At 35.2% G+C, this 13,366-nt stretch overlaps 2 protein-coding genes across 2 annotated transcripts in view; one reads left to right on the top strand and one right to left on the bottom strand.

Moving 5' to 3' along the window:
* The window catches only part of CDC73 (cell division cycle 73), a 157,576-nt gene that overhangs the window by 82,087 nt on the left and 62,123 nt on the right, over positions 1–13,366 (top strand). The gene's annotated exons all lie outside the window — the stretch shown is intronic.
* Positions 4,144–12,093, bottom strand: LOC109307060 (beta-1,3-galactosyltransferase 2). The gene is made up of 2 exons (XM_019530706.1): positions 11,524–12,093; positions 4,144–6,505 (listed from the first exon to the last, which is right to left on the bottom strand). Exon 2 carries the CDS (start codon positions 6,373–6,375, stop codon positions 5,107–5,109), a length of 1,269 nt encoding a protein of 422 aa, XP_019386251.1. The 5' UTR covers positions 6,376–6,505; positions 11,524–12,093; the 3' UTR covers positions 4,144–5,106.

Genomic DNA, 13,366 nt, shown 5'->3' with positions numbered 1-13,366 from the left:
GCCCCTCTACAAGGAAGTGAGCACTGTAATGCACAAATTTAACTTTTGAAATCAGGTTCCATTCAATTCCCAAGCCATGTATATATTCCTCAGGTCCAAAAAAGGTTGAGAACCACTGCTCTAGACTCATCCAGGGCAATAGTACATACTGTCTAGTCATAAACTTTTTCTCTGTCCAAACCATAATTTACAAGGATGAAGACCTGTATATATTCATTAATATAAGGTACTGTAATGTCTCAGGGTTCATATTCTGTGATGTTCTTTTAAAAGGATAAATTAATTTGTATATAAAATATAGCAGAGACGATGTAGATCAAGGATGTCAAACCCACCTTGGCTCAGATCCAGACAGTGGGAGCTCCTCCTGGGCAAGGGCCAGTTGCAGTGGGTCTGTGGGTAGGTGATGACAGGTCCAGAGGCCTGCCACTGGTGGCCATGCCTAATGGGGTCCAGGGACTCTGAATTCTTTGGTAGGACATGCCACTCCCTATTTCCAAGAGCTGACTGGACTTCTGTGGGCCCAGACCATATGTTTGACACCCCGATGTAGACTAAGAAAATTGATATGTTCAGAGTTTGGCAAAAGTACTGGTTCTCAAACTCCTTTTTGAAGGTTATGGATTCTTCTAAGAACAAATATTTATCAATAACAAAAACAAAACTCATTTGTATTACCCCCCCCCCCGCCTGATTATGTTTGCATAGCCAATGCTTAACTATAGCCATAAATCTTAATTCCATTTCTGGCTTGTGTGATAGTTTCATGCTGAAGCAAGTGGTTTAGTGTACTTCAGGATGGGGTAATTTGAGGTAATTGCTATTTAAAATAGTAACTCTTTTGCTACAATTTTTTGGCATAAGTGCCTGAAATAGTTAAGATCACACAATATACTGGCTGGCTTGGTATGAGTATATACTTTGAAACATAACTGACTTGTAAAATATACCATTGTTCAATTCCTCATTTATACTTACTACATTTTGAAGAAAGGGGTGTGGGGAAGGTTATTTTTTTAATTCTTAACCCAACAAGTTTACTCTTAGTGCTGAAAGTCGGGGCTGTCTGTTCTCTTTGTACATACACCACCACCATGGAATGTAATTAATACTTTGAATCTAGTTAAGAATTCCTTGCTATTGTATAGAACTTTTTTATATTTAAGGATCTCAAAGCATCTAAAACAAAATTGAATTCTCCTCTCAACTTCCATCAAGACTGGGAAGTATTTTTATCCTTACTATGTAAATGGAAACTAACACAGAGCAACTCTGAGGCTTGTCCAAAATTGCACAGGACATCTATGGAAGCAGCATCAAAGTCCCATGGCTCCCTAACCCATGCTGTAACTGTAAGACTGTTTTCCCATAAACAGATCTATTGATGTGTGAGCTGGAAGGGAACAATTCACAGATTTAACAGAAGATGTCCGGGGGGAAATTCTGTTGTCCATAGATGTCATTTTTAATAATTTTTCTTTACACAGCTTAATATGTGTTCTTTTATTTGCTTTTTATTGGAAGTTTCAACCATTAGACAAAAAAAGCAAAATTTCTTCTCTGATTATCCTTGCTTGCTATTTAGGACTGCCTGCTTCATTCCTGGAGTTTCCTAATGCTGTTCCTTTTGTCTCATAGTTTTAAGTTCATCTATATGAACTTTGCCACTTTTTTCCGAACTTTTAAAAAACACTTATCAATAAGTAATTTCACTTACAATTAAAATAATATTTTGCATTAAATGCAAACTTTATCATGTCTAGATTGCACGTGGGCGATGTTCCTCCAGTAATAAATCCCTGCCATAAGTATTCAAACTTCAATTCCTGAAAAAAGTTATTTTCTGTCTTGCCTCTTTTAGAAAGCTGACATAATATAAGAACTGAATCCTTTTAATCTAATAAGCATCTTTTGAAAAGCAAAACATATTTCCCCCTTCCAAAACACACTCCTGCAATGCTTACTGTTGTGCCATAAATAATTAGTACTGCACTATTATAAATGCCTGAAAATTAACATTTTTCAGGTTCATTTTTACTAGGATTAGGAGAGACAATCTTTACAGTGGATAGTAACATAAGCTAGAAGGGTAGCTTTTTATTTATTTTCAGGGGAGAGGTCATTTTTATTAATTTAACCTGTAATAGTTTTTAATATACTGTTTCCCCCTTTGTTCCTTCCACCTAGACAAAAGACTTCAGTAGACTGCAACTATCTTGCCAATAATTCAAATATTTATTTGTATTTATAATGTGCCTTCAAGCTAGAAGCAGGCACTAATACAAATTTGTGAAAATTATGATGGTCATTCAGTATGGCTTACAAAATTAAGCAGCTCTTACACAGTGCACCAGATTGTTGGCATTTTAACTGGCAAAGATTTTGTTAAACTAAACTGATAGGTATTGTAACCTGTCTTAAACTCTGCCAGGCTGAAAGCAGGAGCCATGTTCCAAATATGAGTCCTCTAGGGGGTGCCTGTCTGCCAAACCTTAGAGTTCAAGTGCCAAGCCACTTAAGGTTTAGCTATTAACCCCTTGGAATTGTACCCAGTAGCCAGTAGAATTTCAGTAGTGAGATGTTGTCACTGTCTGCCTTGAATAACACGAAAAGAAGAGTGTTCTGCATTAGCTGAATTTTTTGAGCAATCCAAATTAGTACATTATACTGGCCCAGCCTGGAATTGCTGAGAATGGGTATAAGTGTTGATGCCCTCCTTTGAAAGGAAGATGAATATCCTTTTGGTCAGCTGCTTATAGGGAAAAGGCCTCTAGCTAAAGATCAAGGAACAGTACTGAATGAATTATGAAACAATGATTACATATCACTCTCAACCAAGTTGGAACATATCCCTCTAATGATGTGGAACAGTTGGCTCCCTGCAGTCTCTCCAGATGTCTTCCCAATAGCCAGTAGCATTACATCCATCTTGGTACGTTAATCTTAAACTAGGTAGCTTTCATCCAGGATATCTCTGTCCTAACAAGAAACTGTTAGGTCTGAATTTTAAGAAAACCAGAAATAGGTATTTATCAGTGCACTGGTAAAAGAGCCCTAACATCTTTAACACTTGAGAATGTATCATATGAAGGGCAATGGATATCACTAGAACATAATGTAAAATTTATTTCCTTACCGTAGCCTTTTCTTAATTAGGTCATTCACACAATATACTCATTCTGCTTCACAAATAAACATAAACCAGTCGAGCATTTTTTTCCCCCAGACATCTGGAAATAAGAGATTGTTGTTCTCTCTCTCTCCCTCTCTCTTTAAGTATTGTGAAAGTGAGCAAATACTGTGGCTGTTGCACCATATAAGTATCTAGGTTAATACACAAGAATGATAAGGTAGAACATAAGAGGAACACCTGAAAGGTAAATAATAGGCAAATTGCTCCTCTTCCACAAGAGCTCATAATGTTCCCTGAGAGTTTTAAGTAAACCCAAACAATCCATTCATACCTAGTGGTTCCTGGATATAAAATTGCTCTGTGGTCAACCATATCAAAGGCTGCTAAGATTAAATGTTATTAGCATAGACTTGTAATGGAGAAATTGACCCAAAAAACACTGTATATGGTGCACCTAATTTGACAATCAGAAAATACAAAAAGTAGGGCAAGCCAATAAGTCTTGGGCAGTAGGGCAAGCCAATATGTTTTGAGCAGTTTCAACATTAAATAATTTTTACCATTCATAAAAACAGGTTTGAGTGGCTTTCAGGTAGTAAGCATAAATAATATCTATTTTAACTAAAATAAAAATAAAATATCTACTTAAAATAATTTTAATTAAATAGAAGCTCAAATATTTACCCTGTAAAGGTACTAATTGAGGACCCAAAATGGGCTTCTACCAAAACTGAAGAGGTGGAGAAATCCTAGAATAACAAACAGTGACCTGGATGATACAACTTTGTTAGAAAACACTTTTCATATACTGTACATTAGGAGAAGTATAATCTGTAAATGCATTGAAATTACTTTTGTTACCTTTTTGTTTTTAGTGGTACAAAATACTGTTTTTTCATAAAACCAGGCAACCAATTTTGTATTTCCAACCATTTTGTTGTCCAGAAATGTCAAATTATCACTTGGGGTATATTTAAAATAGGCTTTTAGGTTTATTTTGCCTTAATGTAACCATGATCATTCAATTAGTCCTATTCTTTTTGCACAATATTGATACACTTTTGGCTTTTCTTTTACAAATGACACCTATCCAAAGGTTTGGAAAGCTTGTTTTGATATAGTACTTTTAACTGTGTAGAAGATGTCACTGTTCAAGCAAGGAGTGCATCAACAGATTTCTTTTTGTATGCACCAAATGTTGGTACCTTCCTTAGACTGAAACTTAAAGTTTGAAGTAACCTTCGGTGATGGCTCACTTTTAAAATATGACCTTAACTCATTGCAAGCTCTGATGCACAATAGTATCTTTCTAAACTGAGGGTTTTTTAAGACCAAAAATCATATTTTGCAAAGTAGAAATCTGGCCATAATAAAGTACATGGTTGGTTCCTTAAAATTCATTCATGTCATAAAATTGTAATGTTACATTAATAAACTCCTAGTGTATATGAAACCATATTTTAATATGGTTCTAAATTGAAAAGAATCTTTCCTTTTTGTGCACATTTAAAAAAAAAATTCCTTAGCTTGTCATTAGTGGGTTTATTTACAGCAGTTCTAGATAAAAGAAAATCATTAATGAAAGGAAAGACTTGGACTATAAGAATGAAGATGTTTCTTTAAAGAAAAGTTAATGTGGGAAATATTCTCAATTATATTTTATTGGCACATAAAATAGCAATTGTACCACCAAAGTGTGCATGCTTATTATTGCACATTAACACAAAAACCCTTGTATACCATCTTTTTCAAATTAGTTTGGAAAACCTTTTGGTTCTGGTGTTGTAATAGTACTGTTTTCAAGAATATTTTTTTCTTTAAATTAAAAAAATAATTTTCAAAACCCCATTATGTGATGGGGCTTAACTAAATACTGTCCCATTTAAGATCATCCATTTTTACTGTTCATGCTGTCAGCAATATTTACAAATTGCACATGGAATACTTTTTTTATAGAAGAAGTATTGTCCTTTTTAGTGCAGTTTACGATGACGATACCTGCCAGCTTTTTCTTTTGCTGCATTGGCACAGGCATTGTGCTTATTTTGTTGTAAGTGGTTCCAGTATTTGATCAGTTCACTAGGCTGGAACTGATGGGAGGTAATTAGGTGGCTATATTTACAGCTGGAGTAAGAAACTCGCCAGTGATTGAAGACAAACTCATTTGGTGGGGGCATAGGGTCAATTCGCAGCTTGGCAAGACAGATCCCAACATATACATCCTCCAGATGCAAACGTCTGATGCTTAAGGAGACCTTAAATATCTTTTCTGCCAAATCTCCAGAAAAAACATAACCAGTTCCAGAGCAGAATACTGGGTAACGCTCACTTGGATACAGATCAGGTGGCATATACCACTTGCTATCTTTGTTCCTGTTAGGTGCGTACCCTCTCATTAGATAACCAGTAAAATATTTGTGCCTTGGAGGCAGTTCTGGCTTCAGAAGCTTATGTATTAAATATTCAGTGTTGACAAACATGTCGCTGTCAGTTTTCATAACGTAGGGAACATTTGCGCAGTAGGTAGCAACCCAGTTCATTCCCATAAGAGTTTTAATGGTTAAATTATAATAAGTGTCTAAATATTCTTGTTGAATAATATCATGGTATTGTCTGCTTTCCTCTAGGATGGCACGTTGGAGGTATCCATTTAGCTTAATACTTAGACCCAGAAGAAAAATGCGAACAATTTGGATACCTGGTGCCAGGCTTTCGTTACCCCAGGTGTGCCGAATAGCTTGTCTAGCTTCCACTTGTCCTGGCTCTGCTGCTATGAGGAGTATTAGAAAAGGACTTTTCTCCTGGCATTTTTCAGGTTCATTTATGATATACCGAAAATGATATGAGGTTGGGTGCCCAGTACCTTTTTCATTGTAAATGCTTCCATTGGCACTGAGTGTGTTCTCTAAGCCAGTTACTCCTTGTGGTGACAGATCTGTGTTGTTGGAATTAGTGACTGTTTGAGGCCTAAAAGTCTGAGGAACTGCATCCTTCCAAATGTTCCTTAGAGAGCTGTGGTTCATTTCACTTTTTGTAGACCTAAATCCTCGTATGGTATAAGCCACAGGGTTTTCCTTGAATCCAGCCCTACCTGGAAGCCAGTCGTGATGATTAAAAAACAGAAACATAGCAAAAAGAAATACAAGAGAGAGCAGGCCAATAAGGTGGGTTCGAAACAAGGACCTTTTGGTATTCCAGGTCATTTTTGCAAAGCAGCAGTGTCGTCTTCTCCACTGAAGCATGTTGTAAGTATCCAGTAATAGGATATGAGATAATGGTTGAAGAAAATGTTTTGCTGTTTCAATCCACTGCTATTCTTTGGTATTCATCTTCTGCTATTCACTTAGACTAATTTTTTACAAATGGCTCACTCTGGAAGGATGAAAAAAAAACAAACATTTTTTTATAAATCACTTTAAGTCTGTATAGTTTTAATATCAAAAGTTACCATTATAAATAAAATAATATGTTAGTATCCAAATTTATAAATGATTATCTGTGGTATAATTATAATCTGAACAGAACATTAAATCCTGCATTAGAAGCAAAACTTCAGGTTAAAATTTACTTGATGAATTGGCTGCTTCAAACATTCACTACTTTTTAATTATAAATGATACGAGTAGTACATTCTTGATGTTAATGATTTGTCTTTTCTTCCCACTGGGCAGCAGAGGCTGACATGCTCATCTTGGATCAAAAAATGTGGAGTTTACTTAAATCAGTTTTATGCATAGTGAATGTAAAACTCTTCAACAATTTTTGAGAGGCCAAGTGAAAAGGCCTTGATACCAGATGGAAGGTTTATTGGCATTAATTAAAATTGATTTGATATGCAGCGAGTAGTACTGCTCACAGTCAGAGGCCCTTTTTGTAAAATTGTCATGTATCGGTAGTGGGACAGACGGCACAAGGTTGATTATAGCTGAGTTCTGTTAGTCACAGTACACTGCTTGGCATGTTTCCGTTGGCCCCTACTGTGTTCAGAAAGTCAATGAGAAGATGCACCTGTCAAAATTAATTTTCAGGGTCCAGTAACCTCACTATAGATTCCTCAGCTGTTAACAAACGATTTCATTTTCAGTCACCTTTTGCTCACCTTTAACCTTTCCTTCACAATGAGGAAGTACACGAAAGAGAACCCTTTCTTTTTCCTTATTTAGGCATTAAGTGGTTAATACCAAAATCAAGCCTGTAATTTTCTGTTGAGAGAGAAATTTCAGTTGTGTACATGTAAATATGAAGAAAAACATTACACAGAAATCTGGAACTAATTTTTATAGTAAACTCTGGAGTAAGTATTTTTTTTAAAGCGTTCGTAGTTTCTAAACTAACTAGCTTGTGAATGTTGTGGTTATAACATTCTGATTTTAGGCAGTGTTATAGTGGCAGCTGGAACTATACAAAATTTGCCAAACTGGTTAAACGAGCTTTATGCTACATGACTTTCCCCTAAATTTTTTTTTAGATTCAGGACCAGAGTCGATATGGCATCTTCATGATGCTGCATATTAAAAGCTGATCACATCTCATAAATGAGCCTTTCATTGCACAGTACAAATTCGTTTGTGATTTTCAATTTGCTCTAATTTATTTCTAGACCCTAGGGTTTTACACAGGGAAAAAAGCCAATTTGCAGGACTCCCATGGAAAATGCTTTTTTTAAATGTAAATTTGTAATTTATTTAATTACTTATTGGCTTTCAAAGAAGATAACAATTTGGATTGATTCTTCATTTTAAAAAATAAAGGTAGTGACACTGGAAGGGTAATTACAAGTTCTGAGCTGCAAAAATGTAACTTGGCACACTGATACTGAATTATTAATCTGTATGTATCGTACAATTTAAAGAATTTTGAACTTTTATCATGCACATATGTATGTTACATGCATATTTGTGCCCACTACTGTTGAAGTAATAAGACTGTTTAAAAAAAACAAAAAACAACAGCTCTTTGTACATTTGTATACCCACAAGTTAGTGTAAATCAGCTTTGAATTCAAGTTGAAATAATATACATTTATATAGAAGAAAACTCATTCAGATACTTGGGAATGCAGTACTGAATCAAAACTGGTTTATCTAACTAACCTCCACTAGGAGGAGCAAGTAAGCGTGGATTTTAACCATGACTTTTGTAACAATGCATATGTATCTGAAAAGGCCATGCAGTTCCATAAATCTGTTCATGGAATAAATATATATTTACTCAGTAATACACTCATGTACTAACATATTAAAAAAATAAAACAGAAATGCTGAACTTAAACTCACTACCTTTAATTAGATCAGAATTATTAAATTTCGTGGCTACTGTTTACCTGACAATGAGCTATTTCTAGTTCATAGAGAAGTTCTATAAAACAGTATTTTATAATGAATATCATACAGACCTGTAATTCAGATGTTAAAACTGTAAGTTCTAACGTATCTAATTTGAGTACTAACTTGCAATTGTGTGGTGCCAGTGTAGCTATTATATATGTGTATGGAAAAGAAATAAGTCCTGAAGTTTGTACGGTGCTGATCTGCAAATCCAAAAGCTTTTTGGCTTCTCTGCAATATGCAGGCAGTCTTGGAGTGAGAAAATCAATAGTTTGAGTTAAATTTTACACACAGGCAACTATATAATAGACACCCTACAAGTGTAAGTATCCATCTGAACTCTGCGGAATGAATGAGCATATATATCTGAGTAGAAACAGATTCTAAAAGCTTGGTTTCAGGTTGTTGCATTTTCTTAGTGGTGTTTTATAATTCAATAAAAGTCAATTTTGGTGGCTAATTTCAGTGTTACAATATAATGCATTTTAAAATCACAAAACATTTGCCAAGTATAACTTTTGAGAAAGTGTGGTAAAAAGTCATATTGCATAAAAAAGTTTAGGGATCCGCTGCAATTTTAAAAAAAGAAAATAGAAAAGGATGATAAATACCCCTGAAGTAATGAGTTCTGTTCATTTAAAAAAAAAATATTAGAACCACAGAGGAATTTTGCCCTTAAATTCCCAAAACAGTGCATGAAGTGAGTTTTTATAGAATCTGAAAGACTTCAACAATTAAATGTTCATGTAATGTGTTTAAATTTCTTAGTCACGTGAGTCTGCCTTTGGACACCTTATTGTAAATAGAAAGTGACTCTACTTTTAAATGTGTAGGGTTTGGGGGGTTTTTTGTCTCCCCTCCCCCTACCCCCCCAGTGCAACTTTTTCATAACAACTGTTGATTTTAATTGGGGGGGGGGGTGGGAAATCCCTAGCCTCATGCATATATCTATTGGAAGAGTAAATTATAATGTAATGTTCACATTGTTCCATTTGGAAAAAAGAACTTGCATTTGAAAAAAGCATTGCATCTCTTAAGTTATAGTTAGTAATTGCCCTTTCACAAAAGAAATTGTAAACAAAATCATAACAGGTTAAAATTTGGTTTGGTTTAAACGATTTTGTGATAAACTGACAATATCCATTTAAAAAGTAGTATGAAAGGTTTTTGGGCTTCAGATGGGGGGAAAGATTGTCGTTTCCAACCATTTGTTCAGTAGAATATTACCAAATGCTTCCTTGTTGCATAGTATTATATTCCATTTCATAAAGCTTATGAGCACACACATTGTGCCTAGTGGTAAATGGAGTTTACCACTACTACCAGTCACTTTGTCATTTGAATGTGTGCTACGGTATGCAGCTATGTATTTTAATCCTTACTTGCGTCAAGGATTGTACATTAAATTTCTGTATTATAAGAAAGCAAATAATTTTTTAAAATGTAGAATGCCTCCATAATTATTAGTTCTAGACCTTGCTCTATTTGTGTTTCGGCTTCTCTGTACTTTTTGTTGTATTCTAATTACAGCTCCACAGATTTGAAGAATTAGGTTTAATACTGAATACCCTGGCTTTTCATATTTTTATTTGATTTGTGGGCATAGCTTTTAATAAGGGAGAGAAGTTCAGAAGGTGGCCTCAGAGTTGGTATACCGCTGATAAATGCGAGCAGGACTTAGGTTCTGCAGGGCCTCATCTGAGTTGACAATCTTAACCACTATAATCCTTTTTACGAAACTAAAAGTATTTAAACTGTTGTTTCATGTTCACTTGTTTAAAAAGTAGAATGACCTAAAGCATGAAATGAACTAAATTAAATGTTTGCTTCTTAGCATCTGCTGAGATTCGAATTCTTTATTTTTCATAGAATGGAAATTTCAGAAAAGTTGTTTTCGCATTTAAATATTTGGGTTTTATTAATGCATCTTACTCTGTGCCAGTTGCATGTTTGAATTTCATCTTCTGTTATATTAGGCATGTAAGCTTTTTCCAGAGTTGCACTAGTTTTATTGCATGTTAGCAAAGCCTGGAGCTAAGTAAGCACATTTATATTTAACACACTAATGATTTATTATGGTTTATTGGTAGATTTCGCAGATAAGCACTTTGACTCTGAGGGTATATTAGATTGCTATAGATTCAGGTTTTAAATTTTTATTGCAAATAATAACTAGAGCTTTCTGGCTTTGTTTCATCAATAAAGCACTTTAAATAAGGTTTCCATCTTAAACAGTAGATGAAAATGAATGAAGATCTTTTTTTTTTTTTGTGGGCATCTTTTCAGTCAAAGTTAAACAATCGATATGTTGTATATTAAGTAGACAACTTTTAATGATGGTGTGTTGTAATTTACATGCTCACCATCTTGAATAATATTGTATTAAGGTTTCCTTTCAGGATGTTGGTCGAACCTAATGTTACTTTTAAATTGTGGTTGTTAATTGTATTGCTGGTCACTTTAAATCATTTACATTCCTTTCCTTGCTTTTTTTTTTTTTAGTTCTAAATTAGGCATGGCTGATGATGTTTAATCTGATGACATTTTGCTTGTGTTTAAAAGCACTATGGGGGGGGGGAAACAAATGTAAAAGGATTGAAGGTACTATTTAACTAATGTAATTTGACTGCATGGTCTGTTTTGATGGTTCAGTGCTCTCAGCATGTCACATCATAGCCATTTTACCAGTGCTTTTAAGATTTTACTTCAGGTACAGATTAAATCTGACCTAGTTTGAGAGGATTGCCAACTGATTTTTTTTTTTAACTAAATGTTTAGGTTTAATTTCTCAGTTACACACAATAGTTGCAGACAGCTGCATTGTCCCTTTAATCAGTCTGCACTACCTACCCCAACCTATGAACAGTCTGTAACATTTAAATATTTTTCTTTTTAATAAAGATAATGACACTGTTCTTTATTGTGGAAAATATATGCTGGAATTCTCTTTCACTGTTATGGGAATGTTATCTCTGGCTTCCATAGGTTAGCAATGCTCGTTATCTGTAGGCAGCAAAGGTAACAGGCAATTGAATGATTATCACACGCGAGGTTTTGACATACCTTCCTTGGTCAGGCCATTTATGGTGAGAGGATTATACCCACTGAAAATAGTTTTGGCACGCCATCACTTCAGCAAAAAAGATGCTATCGAACATGCGCACATCCCCCAGCAGTCTGCTTCCTGCGATTGCTTTTCACAATATCCAATCTGTCCATCTGTCTGTCTGTTGCTGTGTTAGCTCCTTTGCTCAGGAGCGTCCTCGTCTTGGATTTTTTTGTTCATCTTCCAAACAAAAGACCAGTAGTTCCTGCTTCTGTTCCAGCCAGGATTGTCTGCCTCCGACAATCGTTGCACTGAAGCTTTTACATCTGGTATTTCCCTTGTCGGACAATGCAGTGCTGTTTTCTCTCCTGAGTATCCATATTTCTGGTGATAATGCTAGCAGTGAGTGCTAGCGTGTAGTGGTTCAGTTGCATTCACTAATGGGATTTGCCTCCTTCCCTTCCTTCATTGTTGCTAGGCAGTAACAGAAACCGTTTTGAGCAGTTTTAACTGAGGGTTTTGGTCTATAAAATCCACTCCATAGTTCCTCAGCTGCTGCACAGGCAGGCAGCAGTTTAAATGTGGGCTTTGACAGATGCTGTCTTCTGACAGAGCAGAATTTAACGTCATTGCTTGGCTGAATCCCACGTGATTGTTTGCATTCATTTTGACTAAATCCTAAGGCAGCCAGGAATCTTAGAGGTTTTTTTGCTTCTATTTGATAAATGATGCATATACAGTACCAGTGTACTATTGGATGAATCGTATGAACATAGCATGATGATTAAATGAATGATTGAATTTATGTTTTTACTTGTTTTCTTTTTTGAGTACCATACCGTAAAACATTCCGTAAGTGTATTTTAATGTTAAATGTTCCCTTTTCTCTTTATTCCAGACACCATTCAGTGGTGCCTAAGAATTTTTAAATCTTAACTTCATTTAACTCTTTCACTCCTTTATGAGTATATTTTCCTGCACCAAATGAGATGCATTTCTTAACATATTGTATTAATACAAATAAAAAAAGAATGCTGCTTGTACTTTACTCCATTCCGCTCATGTAGAAACTCTTGATCTTAGGTTAGTTGGAGAAGCTGGCCACAGTCCATGTATTAACACCAGAGCATTAAGCCACCTCGCTGCTATTAGTGGATTTCTTCCTCTGTAGAGGTCACAGCTTAGCCATATAGTATTAAGGGAGTAGAATCTTCTTTAAAGGCCATTATACTTATGAATTACTTTCTCCTTTCTGTTTAAATATCTATAGTACGTTTCATCTTGCTGTTCTTAGTATGATTTGCTTTTTTCATCAACTTCCTCCTCCTAAGGTGAAATAACATGACATGTTCTGTGATGCATGCAGTATACAAGCAAAATCTAATAAGTAGTTCAACATAGAAATGGCATAATTGTGGTGAAAAATGAGTGTTTGGGTATTTAATCATCTTTTAAAAGGATCAGCTGATCACTGTGCCAGCTGCTGTAATGGGACTAGCCTTGACCAACACAGAATCTTTTCATTGGACTGCCCAGCTATATACATCATTTTAGTTTCTGTAGTGTACTGGTGCAAGTACCTCCTGTAATAAAGCTGAGTAGTAATTCAGGATTCCCCATGCGAAGTCGGTGCTATCTACTATTTTACACATGCATATTGAGAATTTACTGAAGACATGTAATCAGATATATCCTTCTGATTATATTTCCTATGCATAAAAGTCCACTGTAATTGGGATGGTATTTTCTATCTAAATATTTCCATTCTTAATCAGAGTTTGTGTAAGGTCTACTCTTTCAACATGCTCTTTGTATAAATGAAATAAAATTCCTTGGGGTGGGGTGAGTGTTACAGACAAT

Source organism: Crocodylus porosus, unplaced genomic scaffold (assembly GCF_001723895.1).
Source record: "Crocodylus porosus isolate Cpor-Errol unplaced genomic scaffold, CroPor_comp1, whole genome shotgun sequence".
In the NCBI taxonomy this organism is placed as follows: domain Eukaryota; kingdom Metazoa; phylum Chordata; order Crocodylia; family Crocodylidae; genus Crocodylus; species Crocodylus porosus.
Note: the sequence above shows the minus strand (reverse complement) of the source record. Positions and strands in the feature narration are given on the sequence as shown.